Source organism: Bactrocera dorsalis, chromosome 6 (genome assembly GCF_023373825.1).
Source record: "Bactrocera dorsalis isolate Fly_Bdor chromosome 6, ASM2337382v1, whole genome shotgun sequence".
NCBI classification, from domain to species: domain Eukaryota; kingdom Metazoa; phylum Arthropoda; class Insecta; order Diptera; family Tephritidae; genus Bactrocera; species Bactrocera dorsalis.
The window spans coordinates 20,914,978-20,935,836 of NC_064308.1; the positions used below are offsets into that span (position 1 = coordinate 20,914,978).

Below are 20,859 nucleotides of genomic sequence, written 5' to 3' on the forward strand. Positions count from 1 at the left end.
TTAATTTTACGCACAATTAAACGCTCGTCACGTTCACTGAAAATTTTATTTGGTGCGTTTCGGCTTTTATTTTGAATTCGACCTTCATGCACGAAACGCTCAATTATATTTTGCACTGTAGCACTACTTAAATTTACAATCTCAGCAATTTTTCGCTGTGATTTTCCATTTTTGAAATGGTTAATGACCAATTCTCGCTGCTCAATCGTTGTACGGGGGCCCATTTTACTCAAATTGGTACACTGGTGTACTCGACACTCAAAAACACACTAAAATTTTCTTCAAACTATTACTGAATGCCAGCCCTAAGATTTACAAATGCCTAGTACCGCAACCCAAGCAACGGGATTTCCCCACAATATAGACAAGTGGGTGCATGAAATAAGCTGTGAGCAAAATTCCTGGAAGGTAGCTGGAATTCTTGTCTTTGTAAACGTAAGATTGTTCTTCCAAGAACTTTACTTAGCTTACTATATTAGTAAAACATTGTAGAATATATATTCATCAACTTTTTTTCTTAAGTGTTTTACTTTCTATTTTATGGCTATATAAACTGAAAAATTTAATTGCATGAAATAAGCTGTGAGCCACTGTATGTTATAGTGGTCCGATATCGGCCGTTCCGACAAATGAGCAACTTCTTGAAGAGAAAATGACGTTCGCAAAATTTCAAAACGATATCTCAAAAACTGAGGGACTAGTTCGTAGTCAGACAGACGGACAGACAGACGGACATGGCTAAATCGACTCAGCTCGACATATTGATCATTTATATATACACTTTATAGGGTCTCCGACCCTTCCTTCTGGGTGTTACAAACTTCGTGACAAACTTAGTATACCCTGTTCAGGGTATAAAAACGAGCTATTCTGGTAAATGTAAACCGGGTCAGTTTCAACAGGCACATATTTTTTGTTTTTTAAATCAATTATGTTGTCGCATAATGCGATAGTGTAATGAAGAAAAAAAATTATTCTGTACATGCCTGTACTCTTATGTTATCTTTGTGAATAACACGTCCCCTATTTGTCGTTACCGTCCTTCCGTTGTCTTCTTTAACAATTTGTTTCGCGTATTTTTTCACGTTTTTATTTCGCCAGTGCGTCTTCACAAATATGACATCACCTTGTCTATAATTCAGCTGTTGTCGATTGCGATTCTGATAACGTAAGACTCGTTCTTGTAGACGTTCGTGGATGTCAGGATACCCCTTTTGATTAAAGAACACGTCCTCGGGTTTCTCGTTGGTTACCGAATGGATCGTTTTATTGTATTGCCGAACGGCTTCAAATATCTGTTCTTCAGGTGCTGAATTGTGCTGGTCTGCCAAAATTTTCGCGAGTTCAATTATTGTGCTGTGCGTAGATACGCTCTTTTTGTCCGTTTGTAGTAGAATGAAACGCTGGTGTTTTGGTGTGCGCTATTTGTAACCTTTTGTAAATTTGTTGTGCACATAGGCTTGTAAATGATAATTCGTTATCAGTCATTAGAAACTTTGCGTTTGGGTATATTTGTGAAAGTATCTCGTCGGCATTCTTGTATATGTCGGAGCGCTTATGCTTGTATTATATATGTCACTGTAAATACGTATGTTGTAGTGCTAATATTTTGTAGGTGACTGTATGACACAACGTTATTTGAAGTAGGCGACACATTGGCGCATGTAATACGGTACTATAGAATGTAAATGCGCAAATAAGCATAGTAACAGGACTAGAGAAACTGTTAATGAGTGAGGTCTGATCGTATTCTGTGAACATAGTGGAGAAACTCAGGAACCGTTAGGTACTTGTAGAGCAATAAAGGGGTGCGTATATAATTAAGCGCAATGTCCTCGCAGAGTCAGTTCAAGAAGTGATCTTGATTGGAACAGAACTCGCTGTGCTCGTAAAATAAAAAGTGAAGTATAAAGTGTAAAGTGTAAAACTGTGAAGTGTGAAGTGTAAAAGTGTGTAGTGGGGTGATATGGAGACATCCAAAAGCAAATCTCCTACATCAGAAGTGGGATCGGCAAGCCAAGAATCGTGCTAAATCCTCGCATCGTTGGAAGTACAGAACCGGAATCTAATGGACATAATCAAGTCCATGCAGATACCAAGACCGATAACAGACGCAAGACCTGTCCACGTTACTTTGCCAAAATTCAATCCCGATTGCGCTGGAGCGGATGCCTCTGCATGGTGTACAACTGTGGACCTTATTTTTAAGGGAAATACTCTCGAAGGCGGCGCACTTGTGATGGCGTTGAGTAAGGCGCTAGACGGCAGCGCATCTCAATGGTTATCAAATGCAAAAGGATATACTCACAAGGGAAACAGCAATGGTGTAAAAGATCGATCCAGTATACGATGCTTCAAGTGCAGCGAAATGGGACATTTCGCTACTTCATGTCCTAAAATCCGGACCAGGGGGAATGAGCAGAATTATGAAAAGCGTGTGGACATTTGTACTGTAGCTCCGCCAAAGGGTATAATTAATTTATCAGGTGAGTCCGTTCCATTTTGCTTTGACTCCGGAGCTGAGTGTTCCTTGGTGAAAGAAAGTTTTGCGGACAAATTTAAAGGAATACAATTTAACAATATTGTAAAACTAAATAGAATAGGTAACGGCTCCATATGTAGTTCTTTACAAATTCTTTCCAATATAGTCATTGAACAGTATTGTCTTGAGATTTTATTGCACGTTGTAATGAATAAATATCTAGCATATGATGTTTTGATTGGTCGTGAAATATTAAGTCAGGACTTGAGTATAACAATAGATGCTGAAAAATTCAGTATTTACAAAAGTAAAAGAGTTGATGTCGTAACTTGTACTGATTATGAAAAGCTTGTAGATTCCGATGGCGACCTGAGTAACTCTGATAAGAGGGCCTTAAAAAAAAACATTCTAAAACGCTATTCTGATTGGTTTATTGGGAGAATACCACAGACTCGTGTAACAACAGGGCATTTGGAAATAAGGTTAATAGATCCACAAAAGACAGTGCAGCGCCGACCATAGAGACTTACTGAAGAGGAGAAAGAGCATGTACGTTATAAAATTGATGAGCTCCTGAAATTTAATGTTATTCGTCCCAGCTGTTCACCTTTCGCTAGTCCGATGATGCTTGTTAAAAAGAAAAATGGTAGTTATCGACTTTGTGTGGATTACCGTGCTTTGAACGAGAACACAGTCGCAGACAAATTTGCCGCCTCCAAAATCTGTAACGCAACTGAGACAATTTATAGGGCTAGCTTCTTATTTTCGGCAGTTTGTGCCAATATTTTTAGAGACTTTAAGCCATTGTATTCGCTTACCTCAAAGACACAGATCAACTCTGATTTTATTTGGCTGTTGGAGCATGAAAGAATTCGCTCGAAAATAATATCTGTATTAAGTCAGGAGCCGGTGCTAGCCATATTCGACCCTCAACATTCCATAGAACTTCATACAGATGCCAGCTCAATTGACTATGGGGCAATATTGTTACATAGAATAGACAAAAAGCCCCATGTTGTGGAATATTTTAGTAAATGTACGTCACCTGCAGAATCGAAATATCAATCGTACGAACTTGAGACTTTGGCAGTCGTGTCGTCAATGCCATTAAGCATTTTCGTCATTATTTACAGGGTCGTAAATTTGTAGTATTTACTTACTGCAATTCACTAAGAGCTAGCCGTATAAAATCCGACTTATCACCGAGGGTGCATCGGTGGTGGGCTTTTCTTCAGTCATTTGTTTTTGATATCCAATATACAAAAAGAGAACGTATGGCACACGTAGATTTTTTATCAAGGAATCCTTTGATTAAAAAATTTAAAAGTGTGGAAAAAGTAGTTGAAAAGCGAGTCGAATTGACTGAGGTAACTGATAATTGGCACGACAACAACGTGATTCCGAGCTGGCCAAGTTGTTAGCTAAGCTAAAAAAATAATGAGTTGCCAGAAAATTTAGATAAAACCTGTGAATTGAGAAAAGGAGTTTTATACAGAAAAATTCAAAGAAATGGTAAAACCAAATGTTTGCCTGTAATTTCTAGGGCATTTAGATGGGCAGTGATTAATCACGTCCATGAAGCTATTATGCATTTAGGTTGGGAGAAAACATTGGACAAAGTCTATGGGTTTTATTGGTTTGAGGATGTGTCAAAGTATGTTCGTAGGTTTGTCGAAAATTGTATAACTTGTAAATTAGCTAAACCACCAGTGGGAAAAATGCAGGCAGAATTACATTCGATTCCAAAGATAAACATTCCGTGGCACACAGTGCATATAGACATAACAAAAATGAGTGGAAAAAATGACTTAAAGGAGTACGTAATTGTTTTGGTAGACGCAATTACAAAATTTGTTTGTTTTCATCACACATTAAACATTGGTACTGAAAGTTCTATTATAGTCGTTAAAGCCGCTTTGTGTTTGTTTGGTATGCCTAGTCGAATTATAGCGGATCAGGGCCGTTACTTTGCTAGTTCAGGATTCAGTAAATTTTGTTCTTAAACAAAAAAAAAAATAGAGAGGGTGAGAGCTACATTTAATCGCTACAGGTGTGAGAAGTGCATGGTAGGATGTATAATGAGCATGCTAAAGAGTATGCTGACCGGAGATGAAAACAGTCAGCGATTGTGGCCAAATGCCTTAACCGAAGTACAATTGGCAGTGAGTTGTACGGTCAATTGAGTCACCAAGATCTTTAGAAATGCTAATCGGTAGAGAAGGCTTAGGCTTACTACCAATAGGTGAAGAAGTGGATAATTTATTTGATAGGAAATCTTTAAGAGAACAAGCAAAGGAAAATATTGAAGTTAATGCTCGTTATGACAAACGTGGCGCTTTATTTAGGCAAAAATAGTAAAATGTAAAATAAGAGACCACCTGTTGCTAAAATTGCTAAAGAAGGAAAAAAAATGGTCACCAAACAAAACTTGTAAGTTCAGAGAGAGTTATGTTTTAAATCATTAACAAGCAAGAAAAAAAAATATAAGTATGCGAATGAATTTTTGAAAGCAATGCCAAATAGACAAATAAGTAAAGCAGTTGATTTGGACGACTCAAGAGGAGATGCGTCTGATTTCCAAGTGAGAAATAAAGATTAAAAAAAATGGCACAGTTGGTGTCTTGAAATCCCAAGAGGGGATATAATGACCGCACTGTGTATAACAGATGGACTTGTTATAGCGGGGGTCAATAAGTGGGTGTAAAAGGAAATACACCTGTTGGTAAAGATAACTAATTTTGCATGAATTGTAAAGTATGGTGAAGAAAATGTAATGAAAAGAATTTATGAAATGTTATCAAGAAACGAATTTACTTCTTTGTCTATTGCTTGGCTTTGTCTAGGAGCCTAAAATTTTATATGAAGAAAGGTTAATGAAATGTTGGTAAGTGGCAAAGGCAGTAGCAACTGACGTGTTAGAATATTGTGGTTTAAAGTAAACACACGAGGACGTGTGATTTGTCAGGAAGGGCGTGTCGGAGCGCTTATGCTTGTATTTTGTATGTCACTGTAAATACGTATGTCGTAGTGCTAATATTTTGTAGGTGACTGTATGACACAACGTTATTTGAAGTAGGCGACACATTGGCGCATGTAATACGGTACTATAGCATGTAAATGCGCAAATAAGCATAGTAACAGGACTAGAGAAACTGTTACTGAGTGAGGTCTGATCGTATTCTGCGAACAGAGTGAAGAAACTCAGGAACCGTTAGGTACTTGTAGAGCAATAAAGGGGTGCGTATATAATTAAGCGCAATGTCCTCGCAGACTCAGTTCAAGAAGTGATCTTGATTGGAACAGAACTCGCTGTGCTCGTAAAATAAAAAGTGAAGTATAAAGTGTAAAGTGTAAAACTGTGAAGTGTGAAGTGTAAAAGTGTGTAGTGGGGTGATATGGAGACATCCAAAAGCAAGTCTCCTACATATATATCTTTTCTTGAAGGTATTTGTCTGAAGTGGCAAAATTTTGAGTATTTGTCCGTTGAGCTAATGTACAGTGGCGGACAAAAGTCTACATACACCCCCTATTTCCATTGATATGAGAGTACAAAAAGTTTTTAGAAAAATGTATTTATACAGTTTTATTCTAATATTTATTATAATAACAGTTAACTAAAAAAATTCATTATTTAACATAAAACAACAAATTTATGGAAGAAAAACTCAAAAATTGCTTTGACAAAAGTGTACATACAGTTCAAATCCCATACTTTGTACATTGTTATATTAACAGTAAGGTAACGTTAGCCTTTTTCTTTTATTTCAATATGTTTATTGTTTGATATTTATTGAATTTAGTTGTGGTTTAAGCCCTTCAATAGCTATAATGGCTCCGCGAAATGAAATATCAATTGATGTAAGAAATTTGATGATAAAAGAAAGAAAAGAAAAAAAATCATATGGTGAAATTTCTAAAATTTTAAACTTGAGTCGAGCAACAGTACAGACAATTCTAAAAAACTTTAAAAATAATGGTTCCAACGAAAATAAACCGCGCAGTGGACGCCCAAAAAAACAATCTCGTAGAGACGTCAGCCTGATTCTCAACGAAGTAGACCAAAATCCAAAAGTAAATGCTCCAAATATAGCCGAACGCATAGTAAGTACGTCACAAATAAGTATCCAACCAAGAACAATAAAAAAAAACTCTAAACGATAACGGATTCCACAGTAGAACACCACGGAAGAAACCTTTTATTTCTGAAAAAATCGGAAACTTCGTTTAAAGTTCGCCAAAAAACACAAAGAAAAGGAAATGGATTTTTGGAAAAAAGTCTCATTTACAGATGATTCTAAATTCACCCTTTTTGGTAGTGAAGAAGGGGCTAAAATTTGAAGGAAAACTAACGCCACGCTTGAACCGAAGAACGTAGTATCAATTGTGAAGCTCGGTGGAGGCAGCGTAATGGTTTGGGGAGCTGTTGCGGCCTCTGGAGTTAGAAATTCGGACTTTATTGAAGGTGAAATGGACGGTTATAAGTATAAGTCTCTGTTGGAACATAATTTGAAGCCTTTGGTGGATAATTTAGGGCTCGGTTCCAGTTGGATATTTCAACAAGATAACGATCCGAGGCATGCGGCCCAAATTGGTAAGGACTGGTTGCTTTATTATACTCCAAGGCAATTAAATACACCACCTCAAAGTCTAAATATGAATATTATTGAACATGTCTAGGAGATTTTGGTGCGTAGAATTAGAAAGCACCAAGTTTCTAGCTCTGCTATACTCTAAGAGCGCATATTGGAACCTTGGAACAGCATTACATCTGCAGCGTTGACAAATTTAGCAGAATCAATGCCACGGCATCTTCAAGCAGTTATAGATGCCAATGGGGACCCAACTAAATACTAAAACGTCTTAATAACTAGCATTTTGTAAAGTTTTTCGCACTGAACTAAGATATTTTTGTACTGTATGTAGACTTTTGTCAACACAATATTTGAGTTTTTATTCCATAAATTTGTAGTTTTATATTAATTAACGGATTTTTTAAGTTTGTTGTTATTAGAAAGAAGATTAGAATAAAACTGTATCAACACATTTTTCTAAAAAGTTTTTCTACTCTCACATCGAAGAAAACAGGGGGTGTATGTAGACTTTTGTCCGCCACTGTATATGTTATCGCTCATATAGAATAAATCTAAGTGTATGTATTCTCCTACTTGATTTGGTGTTGGTGCTGCACCAATCGGTTGTTTGTTTGGTCGGCGTTCATATTTGTTTGTGAGACAGATTTCACAGTCTTGTACTTCTTTTTTACAGGCCTCTCGTATGTTTGGCCAGTAATATTTTAACGAAATTTCCTGTGCGTTATTTTTGTAATTTCTGTGTGCACGTCTATGTGTGCCATTTATGATTTGTTTTTGTTTTTCGACTTCGGTTATGTCTTCAACCGTTTTATGAGTTAGAACAATAGACACAGTGGGAAATACACTGATAATATCATTTTCAACGAAAAATAATATTTGTTCATCTATTTGTAGAGCGTTTACAACTTGTGTTTTGATTACATTTTTTAATCTGTCCAATAGCTCAGTTTTAGTGTTAAAAAAAATTGTATGTCTACTGTTAGAAAATATATTTTGATATGATACTTGGGTGGGGTTTGCGTCTGATTGTTTTATAATAATTTGATTTTTAAATCTATTTAATGGTTGCTTTACGCGTTTAATTTTTTCCATAGGAGAGCTTTGTGCTGAATGTTGGGAATTATTAGAATTAGATGTGTTATTAATTTGTTGGCGGGAAAGTGCATCAGCAACAACGTTCTGCTGACCAGGTTTGTAAGTGATTTTAGCGCCGTATTCTTCGATGAAATTTTTCCATCTTTTTAATTTTGTATTTTTTTCCGATATGGCAAAAATTAAAGATTGACGACCGGTGTATATAGTGAAATCTGCTATGACGTACAAGTAATTTCGAAGCTTTTGTAAAGCCCACACAATTGCGAGTAACTCTTTTTCGTTTGTAGAGTAATTCAGTTCGGTTTGGCTAAGTGTTCGTGAAATAAATGATATGGGTTTTTTATTTTGCGATAATACAGCTCCTATCGCGTGTTTGTAAAAGTTATTTTATCTTGCTAATATGCGGGAATATACACCCGTCTTACAATTAGTTTTGTTTTATTTTGCCTGTATTTTGAACAGGGCTTTTTTGTATTTTGCCTGTTTTGTAAGTACAGGACTTTTTAATTTGGCCGAGCTCTTCATCCGGCTCGAAGGACCAAAAAATGTTAATACCTCAATATAGCTTCTAACAATCCTTACCGCTGGTGGGGGGAATTGAAAGTCTTACATTGAGGGAGAATCTATTCATTCTGATTTTTATTTTGTATTTTCTTGCTTATATACAATTTTTAAATCTATCTTAAATAACTAAATATATTTGTATGTGTGTATGTGTGTATGTTTTTATGTATTGCAGCATATTATTATTGCTGCTTGACATGGGGTTGATTTCAAGTGTATAATTTATTGTAAGTGTGCGTGTGTGTGTTTAATGTTATCTCTGCTGTATATTTATGATTTTTGTCCCATGCATTTTTATTATTATTACTCGTAGATGTGCATTGCATGTAAATGCATTATGTCTATACATATGTATGTATGTATATTAATATATAAATAGATATTTCTATTTAGTACAATTTCGGCTTGCTGATAAGTAAGCATGTTCAATGATATTTGAACATCGCGTAATTACTAGCGTCTGTGGTTAATTCGAAAGGTTTGTTAAAATTTGGTTGGAAGAGTTCAACCTGGGCTTGCAATCTTCTTTTATTCGACTTAATGCTGCTATTGCAGGTTCATCTAATGCAATTTCAATTTTTGCGCTTTGAGTCTTTGATATGCCACCGTTTTCTCCTCTGAGAAACGTAGTAAGTGGTTTGACAATGGCTGCAAAATTTTTTATAAATTTTCTATAATAACTTGCAAGACCTAAAAAGGATCTGAGTTCTTTTAGTGAAGTAGGCGTGGGAAAATCTTTTATGATTTGTATTTTTACTGGATCAACAGTAATTTTATTAAATTTAATTATGTGTCCCAAATACTCTACGGAATCTTTAAAGAAGTGTGATGTCTCATTGGAAATCTTCATGTTAGCTTGATGAAGTGCATTTACAATTATACGTATGTGCTCGATATGCTCTTCAGGAGAAGAAGAGTAAATGAGAACGTCGTTTATATAGACATAGGCAAATTTTCCAATATATGGTCTTAAGATGTCAGCTATTGAAAAAAAAAATTGATGGAGAATTTTTCAGTCCGAAAGGCATACGAAGAAATTCATATTTGGCTCCATTTATGCTGAAAGCTGATTTTTCTCTGTCAGATTCTTTAATAAGAATTTGATGAAATCTAGATTCTAAATCTAAAGTTGTAAATAATTTTGCTTTACCAAGATTCTGTGTTGTCATGCCTACATCAGGTATGGGATATCTATCTGTAATAGTTTGAGCATTTAGCTTTTGAAAGTCTACAACTATTCTGCGTTTAGGTTTCCCTTTTTCATCAGTACCTTTTTTAGCAACTGTCCAAATGGGTGAATTGTACGGACTTTTACTAGGTTGGATTATTTCATTTTCTAAAAGTTTATTTATTTCTTTGTTAATAAAATCATTATCAGATATAGGGTACGGATATTGTTTTGTCCAAATAGGATCGTCAGTTTTCGTCTTAATTGTGGCTTGTACTGTAGTAGTAAATGGTAATATTTAGTTAATACCTTCATTTTGTTGCATTCTTTTTTAAATTTCAGATCTATATTCATCATTGCTTACTGTATAATTTAATTTTTGCAAAGTATCACTTTCTTTCTTGGCCCTATATTTATAACTGAGCTTGTACTCGAAAATATTAATCTCTGATTTTAGTGTTCTAAGTCCCTGTTCACCTAGAAGCATATCAAATTCTTCTAATGCATCAGTTTCAAAAAGTGTAAGCAAATTATCTAAGACTGATACTATTTTTTTTTATTTTGTTATTGAGAAACCATGAAGGGTTTTCACTTTGGTAGGTTTAGTTGGAATAGACTCACCAAGATTACATTTAGTGCTTATATAATTGTTTGTTGCTCCGGTGTCGATAAGAATATTTACTTCTTTGCCTGGATCCCTGCAGTGGCGTTGCAGACACGGCAATTCATTCACTCACCTAAAAAAACAGAGCCTGTCTTGTAATCATCGTCGCTTTGTTGTGGGGCAAGAGAGTCTAGTTCTTCTTCATATGTTTGGTTTACACGTTGTATCTTCTGTGGTGCGACGTAGTTGCGTGATGAAGGATTTTGGTGCCTCTTCTGTGGGTCTCCTCGAAATGGGTTGTTTGGAGATAATCCTTGCATGTGGCGGTCATAGTTGTTTTGTATATGTGCGGCGTTAAAGTTGGTGGGTCCTCTGTATTGGCGTGAGGAATCAACGCCATTGGTTGGCACTGCTGCGGTGGTGCACTTTGGGTATATTGCACTTGCACGTTTGGCTTGTATCTTCGCTGGTCATTGTGGTAACTTCTGTTTGGTTGATGCTGCATGTTGTTGTATTGTCTCTGGTTGTTGTACTGTCTCTGGTTGTTGTACTGCATAGCATCAAATTGGCAATTCACGTTTTCATGGCTTATAGTGCAAGCGATAGCGTAGGCGGTTTCTAAGTCCTTTGGATTGTGGCTGTCGTGGGTCGCGTATTGTTGCATTTTTGGAAATTCATCGGAGCTGTCCATCTCGATTTTAGTTAGGGCAAGATTCAATGCCTCGCTGACTTTACAATGAAATTCTGCCAGCGTAAATTTTTCTTACATTATTTTTTTTCATCTCATCCAGTAACACGTATAAATGCCTCTGGTCTGCATAAGTGTAGTCCAGTCGATTTATTATCGAGCAAAACTGGAACTTTGTGTTGTGGTTAATTAATATGTCGGCTGCCTCTCCTTGAATTTTTGAATGCGGTATCAAGAGTGCAGTGTAATATGTTGGGGTTGTGGCATATTCTTTTATGTTTTCCATGTGCGTCCACGCACGTTTCCTCCAGGATCTGTACTGATTTCTGTTGCCCGTAACCCTTTCAGCCCCGAAGTTGCTTATAAGCAACTTCTATATATGTTTGACATCATTTAAAAAGTCAAATACACAAAAACTTCTTTAAAATACACATCTTATAGATCAACTTCATGATCATGATTAACCTCTTTAGCCCCAAAGTTGCTTATAAGCAACATCTATATATGTTTGACATCGTTTAAAAAGTCCTTTGGGGCTGAAAGGGTTAAAATCTGGTAACGACTTGATCTGCGATTCGTAGGCGATATTTGGCTTGCAATCATCGAGCTGTTTGATAGTCCTTATATTCGATTGCAGCCCATGTTCTAGGGTAGCCACCCTTTCTCGGTTTTCTGTTACAGATGCAGTTAAGCTCGCAATTTGAGCCTTGAGGCTTGCTATTTCCTGCGCAGACATCTTTGGATTGGTGTTGAGTAAAGGACGATTCAAATTAAAAAGCTTCTGTCTCTTTTTATGAGATTCCAGTTTGATGATCTTTCGTCTAAGACTTGTCCGTGCTGCTTCCAATTTTTCAGGAACTTTTGAGATTCGCTTTTTCAGGACGTTGTTTTTATGTTATTTTTTGTGGTTGCCGCTATCCAGTGTTTCAGGATCTGCCGTCTGTCCTCTTTTTCGGAACCTTGTGTGTGGAAGTCCTACTTCCCGTGGAATTTGCTTTTAAATTTTATTTTATCCGTTACCACAGGATAAAAATGGCTTTAAGACCGATTGAGCCCCCAGTTAACAAACTGTTGTTTGTCGCGAGTAAAAGAAATTATATTTATTTGGGCAGTACACTTATTATCGTGTTGCCTTTTTTATTCATAATTTCTTACTGCCTATTTTTCATAATCTTACTTCTATTTATACTAACTAGTATGTTTACTTATTACTAGTTGATATTTTGTTAGATACAGATTATATTATTTGTTTAGGTTTGTTTACAGATATATTGTTTGTTGTATTGATAGTGCACAATGATTGCTTACTTGCTAATGAGATAGTTTGGTGCAGTTTACATTTTCGCACATGCATTTTGTTTGTTACATTTATGATGCTAGGCGAGACTGTTGTTATTGTTTGTTTAGGTTACCAGTTGATAATTTATGTTTTCGGTACAAAAATGTGATAAGTAACACATGTTCCTTAACTAGCGCATAGAAATTATAGGGAAAATTTGGCACAAATTAGGCAGCAATATTATTGGCCTTTAATGATAAAACAATTTAAACAGTATGCAAAAAAATTTTAGCATATGTAATAGTAATAAATATGAAAGACATCCGAAACTAATTCCAATAGGGGAAGCACCAATACCAAAAAAAGAGGGAGAACAACTCCATACACATATTTTTTCGCACAAAAGCTTAAATTTCTTACATGTATAGATTCATTTTCCAAATTTCTAATCGTAAAACATATAGAAGACAAATCAAATTTAGAAGAAAAAGTTTTGGAACTGTTACAGACATTTCCAAATATTAAAAGTACAGTTATGGTTAATGAACCAGGCTTAAGTAGGATACAGTTCAAGTCTTTAATGGAATGGATAAAAGTACAAATTTATTATTGTACACCACCAAATAGAAAGAGTTCATTCAACACTTATTGAAATCTCCAGATGTTTAAAGCAAGAACACAGCTTAATTAGTAACTTTGAATCAATTATGAGAGCAGTTCAACAGTATAATAAAACAATTCATTCCGTAACAGGTAAACAACCTTGCAACATTTCATTTAATAAAGAACCCCACGAAAATATGAGAAATGTGTTGCAAAATGCACAAGAGAAAATGCTAGAGCATCATAACAAGAAAAGGCTTCAAAAAAGTTATCAAAAAGGAGATATTATATATGAAAAAATTTATGGGGAAAGAAACAAATTAAACCCCAAATACAAAAATCAAGTCGTACTAGAAGATTTAGGAAATACAATTAAAATACAAAACAGAAACAGAATAATTCATAAAGATAATATTAAATCTTAAACTTCTTTAGGTTCACAATGTTATACACCATCATAATTTATACGGGGATTCCATTCATCACAGCTCAAGTCGAAATCATGGATCTCAATCACGGGAATGGATATTCCCTTCTGAACCTAGAAAAAGTAAAGTTAGTAGAAAGATACGACAGAATTACATATCTTATCAATACAACAATGTACAAAGAAATAGTTGACAATTTAGATTAGATGGCACTCAAAGAAAAAGAACCGAATCCGCTTGTAATGGCTAAAATTAAGCATATTAGAACTCAGATATATACACTCACCCTGCATCATTGAATTGAGAAAAGGGGATAAGTTTATATTATAGGAATAGGTCGTAAATATATTTATGGCGTCATGGACGACGAAGACCGTCAAGAAATAGAAGGCAAATTAGAAATAAATACAATCAATGCCCACAATGCAATTGAACAAATCAATGTTCAGAAAAACATTAATGAAAAATTTAACTACCAAATTAAAGCTATTAGTGATAATACTAACAATCACTACAGGAAATTGTTTCAGAATATTGTTGCGAATTTACTCCTTACTAGTTTACTTTACTAGGTTCGTATCTCTGGATTGACAAATAAAACCGTTTAATTCACTTCAACAAAATCTCTTTATTTTACAACTCGTCTACACTATAGCAGTTTACTCTTAGCACTGGTTTATTACGTTGGCGCTGCCACGGCTTATATAGCCACGCACTTCTCGCTGATGCCGACGTGTCCTTCTAGAATATTGCGTCTGGAACTTACAAGAACATAATGTTATACGGCGCCAAATGCAGTTATTGTTTAGACAAGCAGACAGCCGTGGCGCCAGACTCAGCAATTGTTTAAGTAGACAAGCAGACGGCTGCGGCGCCAGATGTCTATTGTTTCGACAAGCAGACAGCCGCGGCGCCAGATGTCTACAACAAGACAAATGCTATTCCATATACCTACAGCTATTGTTCATAATAAGGGATGCATATAGCAATACAAATACAACTTAATACTACTTTTGTAACAATATTAACGCAGTTAGCTCAGAATTAAATAAAATAGCAAAATAACGGTGGACGAACAAACTGTTAGGGAATTTAATGTATATTGAGACTAATATCGTAAGAATAAAAGAGATCATAATGACGAGTCAAAATAATCTCTTAAGTAGAGATATTATTTCAGATGACGATAGTTTAAAATTGAATATAACTTTTGAAAAATTGTGTAAGATCAAAACTGTAATTATCACTCAAAACGAAAATATTGTGATTTTAGTGAAGATTCCTAGTTTTACCAAAGAGATATATCAATCAATATACATTTAACCTATACCGAATACAAATCAAGCAGAATTAAATATACAAGAAAAAGAAATTTTATGTCTAAATCATGTCACATATAAAAAGACTGCCATAAAAAAAGAAATAGAAGAATACAAAGACGAATGCATCGAATACTTATTTAGGAGTCACAATAAAATTAATTGTAAATATAAGTATAATTACCAATCAAAAGTCAAAGAAATGAATACAAATCATATTTATCATAACTGTAATTTTAACAACTTTACTATTAACGGTAATTATTTAATACGATTTGAAAATTGTAATGCTCAAATTGATAACTTATGGTGGTATTCTGCAAGCAGTCTCAAGTCTCTAATAGAGACGAATCTGTGGTGAAATCTATTTAGTGACTGTTTGGTATTCTGACGAGTTTGTTTCATCTCTAATTGAGCAATATCAGTCTCTAACTTGTTATATGCTTTGCAAATCATAGAAAAACAAGAGCAAAACAATGGCTGATGAAGTTGGACTATTTTACCTTATGATGAAAAAACGCGAGGGGGAGGACAGGTAATGTATTAATATTTATAATTTTGCAATAATGGATAATAAGGTGCATATCTTCTAACTACATTCGCAGGCGCAATCTGACTGTTTTGCGAAACAAAAAAGATCCGTTTTCATACGAAAAGAACACATTCAGGAAGTTCTTCCGATTTCCCAAATCTTTGTGCTAGGATCTCATTATTCAACTCAAGCCGTATGACCAGCAGCAAACATCGATTCCATTTGAAATTCGGGTGAGTTACATTTTAACCTTAAAGAAACAGTATGTTTTCATGCAATCAAATTTCTCTAGTTTATTTCAGTTTTATATTTTTTATGCAATGGCTCACATCAGTGTTGCGTGGGAAAGACATAGGGGATGTTCGAGCAAGCAAATAACTGCGGTAATATTGCAACCCTGATGTTTTTTTGCAGATGCTCAGCTGATACTTATGCATATATTTTGCAAATATTTTGCGCGGCATGCAAGTAAATTGAACAAGTGGAGTTAAAAAGTTTCAAAAATGAATTTTTTAATAAATTTAACACTTGATAGCATGGTGGAGAGTGAGAGTGCTTTACTTTTGAAATACAAACAAAAAAGGAAAGAAAGTTTTGCGCGTAAAAAGAAATGGCTTTTGACTGAAATTTTAAAAAAGAGGACGATAGGGAAATCGCAAAACTTCCTCAAGACAATTCCATTTTATCCTCCGGACATATATTTGTCACATTTTCGGATGTCTCGTGAAACATTTGCGGTAAGTTTTCTGATTTAAATAATCTCCTAAATAAACACATATATATGTATATACTTCGTAGGAATTAAAGAGCGCCTTGGAGCCTTTTTGGATAACGTCACGAGGGGAATATTCAATGGATCAGCCCTTGCATATTACCTTGTGGAAGCTTAGTAACAGCAGAGTCACTTATCGCGAATTATGCCCACAAAATTTTTCTTAAAACGATCAATGCAATTTGTAAGTTGAAGCATGAAATATGTAGGCCATCAATTTCTCAACAGCAAACAATAATGGAGCGTTTCCAAGCGAGCCGGCCGAATGCATTTCCTTTCGTAGTCGGCTGTTTGGATGGGACACATTTTAAAATAAACACACCGAAGAAGGATGCAATTAGCTACTATGACCGAAAGGGGAACTATTCCATTATTATGCAGGTATGTACATATGGTGATGGTTAAGCTAGAACTATTTTAAAAACATAAAACATTTGCAATGTTTAGGGCATATGCGACAGCACATTTCGTTTCTTGGATGTTTTTATCGGCTACCCAGGGAGCTGCCATGACGCCAACGTATGGAAAAACTGTCCGATATACAAAGGAATTACGTCTGGAGAGATACAACTTGCAAAAGATGCTATAATTTTAGCTGACTCAGCTTATCCTCTTTCAAAATATTTGATCGCGCCTTATAGAGATAATGGACATCTGTTGAGAGAGGAGAAACAATTTAATTATTATTTAAGTTCAACTCGGGTATTCATTGAACAAGCTTTTGGGATTTTGAGGGGAAAGTTCAAAATTTTAAATCATATTGATATTCAAAATATGGAAGAGGTATCAAAAGTAGTATTAGCTTGTGTAATTTTGCATAATTTAATAATGCGGAACAATTTTAATGATTCTGAAATCAATTATCCATTGGAAAATTTCGAAATATTTAATGAAAACGATGCTGAAATGCATGAAAACATAAATGATACTAACGAAGGTATTATCAAAAGAAATAATTTAAAAATGTTGTTTGTTTCTTAAATTTTTTATTTTTTAAATAAAAATGTTAGTAAATAAATATATGTACATGTGATATTTTATTTCATTTCAACTACTTCAAGTACAGGTCACAACAGTAATAAAAAATTATAATTAGAGATCCGGTTTACATTAAATTGTTTTTTTTTTTACTTTTCGGTTAACTTTTCTAAAGTTTCCCGCAGCTTCATCATTACGTTTATTTTTTCTTTTTCAAAATTCAATTTTTCTTTTTCAAATTGTAGCACTTCTTCATGACGTGCTTGTTCTTTTAGAGCCTCATTCTTTCAAAATTCCAATGCTTCATTGGCGGCAGTCTTCGAACGCTTTCGTCGTTCGTTTACGAGTTGACTCTCGTAAGAGTCGACAGTCTTCTCGTCCCCACTCCATTCACATACTTCGGCGCTATCCACTATGAAGCCTTGAAGGTTTTTGGCTGGCGGTTGTATGGAATGCCGCCTACCGTACACCTCGTCGAACTCTTCAAAGAACTCCCAGCTTGTTGCCTCTCTCCCAGTCTGCCCATTTCGTTTCTTTATTCGTTTGTATGTCGCAAATAAATTTAAAAACTTTCTTTGCATAAGGTCCTTTGATTGCGGAACATCCATATTGACCAAGCTCATTTTGAAATGTCAATATTTGAGTTGTTCGAACGCTTGACATTTGTAAAAGTTGCCAAATTTTTCGTCGAATATGATGCTCTGCAATATTGCCGCAGTGATTGAGACACGAACATCCCCATATTTCACGGTGATGGTGGTGGAGCGTAAACACGGCGAAGTGCGTTTTCCTAATTCTGTTGAAGAATACAATAGAATTAAGACTGGCTAAGTTGTATTCCAATTTAAAAGAAAATAAATCGATATACAACAATTTTATTCCATATTTTATTCGAAATTTGGAATAAAGGGTGTAATTGGAGCAATTGATTGCACTCATGTTGGCATAATTGCTTCTGCCTTGTCAAACACAGTTGTACCGCATGATTATATGAACAGAAAAGGTTATTATAGCATTAATGTTGAAGCGGTAAGTATTATATTCAATAACTAATTAATAACTAATTTTTCCAATAGGTTTGTGACGATGAACTAATTTTCCGGCACGTGAATGCAAAATTTCCCGGCTCATGTCATGACTCTAGTATATGGACTACTTCGCCAGCAGGGATAAATCTAATAAGAGAACACTCTGATGGAGCTTTTAAATGGCTTTTGGGTGATTCGGAATATCCATTGGAGCCATGGCTTGTTACACCGGTGGCAAACCCTGAAACACCAAATGAACAAAATTTCAATACTAGGCACATAAGAGCAAGAAACACGATTGAAAAAGCATTTGGAGTTTTAAAATCACGCTTTCATTGCATTTCAATAGAACGTACATTGCGGTACAAACAATCCAAAGCTGCATTATTTGTTTATACTTGTACAATATCTTACAAAAACGTGGCATTTTTCTAAATGAAACCGAAATATTGCCAGATCGATCACTTCCTGAAAATGTGGGAGCAATCTCTGAAATCCACTCGGGAGAGTACTACACTCGAGGCAGAGCAGCACGTCAAAGGTGCATTAACACATTAGATAATTAAAATTGTACCAATATGTAATTCAATTCAAAATTCATTTAAAAAATAAATAAACATAACAATAAAATAATACATATATATTCACTTTTTTGCACAATCTTCTGTGTTTTTCACAATAGTCTGAGCAAGCGACACCATCGCTGCCCCTAAATTATTAATAGACTCCGTGTGTTTGTTAATGGAATCTAAAGTTTTAATCCGGAACTCTCTTTCCTCCTCGGCTTTCCCTTTCATTAAATCCATATAATTTCGGAACATTTCGTCCGTCGTCAATTTTTTGCCACGGGACGATGACGTAGTGCAGTCATTGGACGCATCCGAAGTCGTATTCAGGGGCGATGGTGCAGCTGTGAATACTACTTCTTCCTAAATTAGAAAAAGAAAAAACAATTATAAATTCTGCACACTCGTATTGGCCTTTCTTGTTATTCTTAGCTCTGTGCCAATGGCTGGTACATCAGCCAACCCATCAACAGCGATTGACCCCAACGTATCGAAAGCTCTCTGCTCCGTTTCAGAGAGCTCAATTGTTGATACTTTCCTTGAAAGTGATCTTATTTGGTTTTTCCAATGGCTCAGATTCTGTAAAACAAAGAACATAAATACATATATATGCCAATATCTATGGTTAAAATTACCTCTCTCCATTTTATGGGGTTCCGAGTGGGCCCTTTTCGGGCATTTGATTGCACGGAGAGTTCGGCCCAAAGCTGCTCCATTCTTTTCGGCCGCGATGGGTCGTTTTTATGCAGCTTTATCTCCGGGTGAACCCGCACAAAGTTGAGATAGCTCTATCTGCTCCTTCGCGGTGCGCAACACTTTATTTTGATCTTTAAAAAAGATATATTATACTTATACTATAATTATCATAAAATAATGAAATTTATATTGTTTACAATTACTTACCTTCCTTTTCTATTATTATCAAATATAAGGATGAACACATGTGTTAATCGATAACTCTGTTGTTAAATTTTTTCATATTTATTTAACAATTGATTCAGATGAAATGCATATGATAAGCATTTATTATAAACTATTTCAGTATCAGTTTTCAATAATTGTACTGTGCAATTATTAAGAAGAAGTTTTACTGCTGATTTTATGAAAAAAAGTAATTGCATGCAATCGTTTAATGCATTACGATTTTGCACTTGCACTCATCTCTAATCAGCTAAACTAAACAGCTGATTGCTGCCCTTCTTTTCACCATACAATTTGGTGAATATTTTTGAGACTGAATCTGCCAGAATACCAAAATGAGACATCCTGACTAACAGAGTCACTAAATTACAATTGTCTCAATTAGAGACATGAGACAATCGTGACAAGCAGAATACCGGCATTAGTCTATAGACATCGTAAGCCCCTCACAATAAAATTATAACTAAATCCAGTTAAGGTTATTAATATTACAATCACAAAGAATTTAAGTATGGAAGAAATACATTTTCAAAACATTAAAACTATTCAGGAAATAACAAAACTCAGATATGAAGCAAAAAAAAGTAAAATGATAAATTACAGCCTGATAACAATTGCCAGTCTCATAATAGTAATACTAATAATGTGTAAATATAAAAAAAATAGGAGCACACAGGTTAAAATTAACATTGAACAAATTCCAATGCAAGAGCAAGCCCAACCTATAGATCAAATGATGGAAAGGATCAAGCACTACTCCTCTTTGAATCGGGACGCTTCAATTTTGAGGTGGGGGAGTTAATACCACCAGTTCAAATTACATGAACATATTCTTTATCTGTCATAAATATGTAACATGACACTTACGACCCACATGGTCCGTATTGAAACATTATATGTACTTTGCTAATACTGTCCGCCTTAGGTGGCCCCAAAATGTAATTCATAGATTGTAAGGTGAATTTTTCCACTTGTAACATATGTATGTCCTATCTCAAGTGGATTGTAGATACTCTTCCTAGAATGTAAGATAATATCTAGAATTAAGCAGAATATTGTATATAAGAAAACATTTTTTTTTATTATTTCATTTTATTTACAATCTGTCGTGTGACAATAAGCAAATGTTATTATATCTAAGATTTACTTTGATGCTAAAATTGCAATTTGTCCCTTAACCCAGCAGGGACGATAACTATTTTTTTTTAGTAGGAAGATGAAATTTTGAGGGCTTGTTAAT

The 20,859-nt window shown here is 35.0% G+C and overlaps 2 protein-coding genes across 6 annotated transcripts; one reads left to right on the forward strand and one right to left on the reverse strand.

The window, feature by feature from the left end:
- Nucleotides 1–1,132: 1,132 nt before the first annotated feature.
- On the forward strand, nucleotides 1,133–17,152 carry LOC125779545 (uncharacterized). Of its 4 annotated transcripts, XR_007423294.1 has the most exons (7): nucleotides 1,133–1,738; nucleotides 5,650–5,926; nucleotides 13,511–15,357; nucleotides 15,428–15,587; nucleotides 15,647–16,091; nucleotides 16,153–16,507; nucleotides 16,574–17,152. XR_007423294.1 is itself a non-coding variant. In XM_049460912.1 (2 exons), exons 1-2 carry the CDS (start codon nucleotides 16,364–16,366, stop codon nucleotides 17,105–17,107), a joined length of 678 nt encoding a protein of 225 aa, XP_049316869.1. In that variant the 5' UTR covers nucleotides 16,191–16,363; the 3' UTR covers nucleotides 17,108–17,152. The 4 variants fall into 4 exon arrangements, 1 of the variants encoding a protein (XP_049316869.1); XR_007423293.1 differs by lacking the exon at nucleotides 1,133–1,738 and having other exon boundaries at nucleotides 3,782–5,926; XR_007423295.1 differs by lacking the exons at nucleotides 1,133–1,738; nucleotides 5,650–5,926 and adding an exon at nucleotides 5,976–9,211.
- Nucleotides 17,153–17,168: 16 nt separating this feature from the next.
- Nucleotides 17,169–20,184, reverse strand: LOC125779547 (uncharacterized). 2 transcript variants are annotated; one of them, XM_049460913.1, is made up of 4 exons: nucleotides 19,334–19,430; nucleotides 19,233–19,277; nucleotides 18,781–19,057; nucleotides 17,169–17,900 (listed from the first exon to the last, which is right to left on the reverse strand). In XM_049460913.1, exons 1-4 carry the CDS (start codon nucleotides 19,341–19,343, stop codon nucleotides 17,588–17,590), a joined length of 645 nt encoding a protein of 214 aa, XP_049316870.1. In that variant the 5' UTR covers nucleotides 19,344–19,430; the 3' UTR covers nucleotides 17,169–17,587. The 2 variants fall into 2 exon arrangements, 1 of the variants encoding a protein (XP_049316870.1); XR_007423296.1 differs by lacking the exon at nucleotides 17,169–17,900 and adding an exon at nucleotides 19,602–20,184 and having other exon boundaries at nucleotides 18,714–19,277; nucleotides 19,334–19,525.
- Nucleotides 20,185–20,859: the final 675 nt, after the last annotated feature.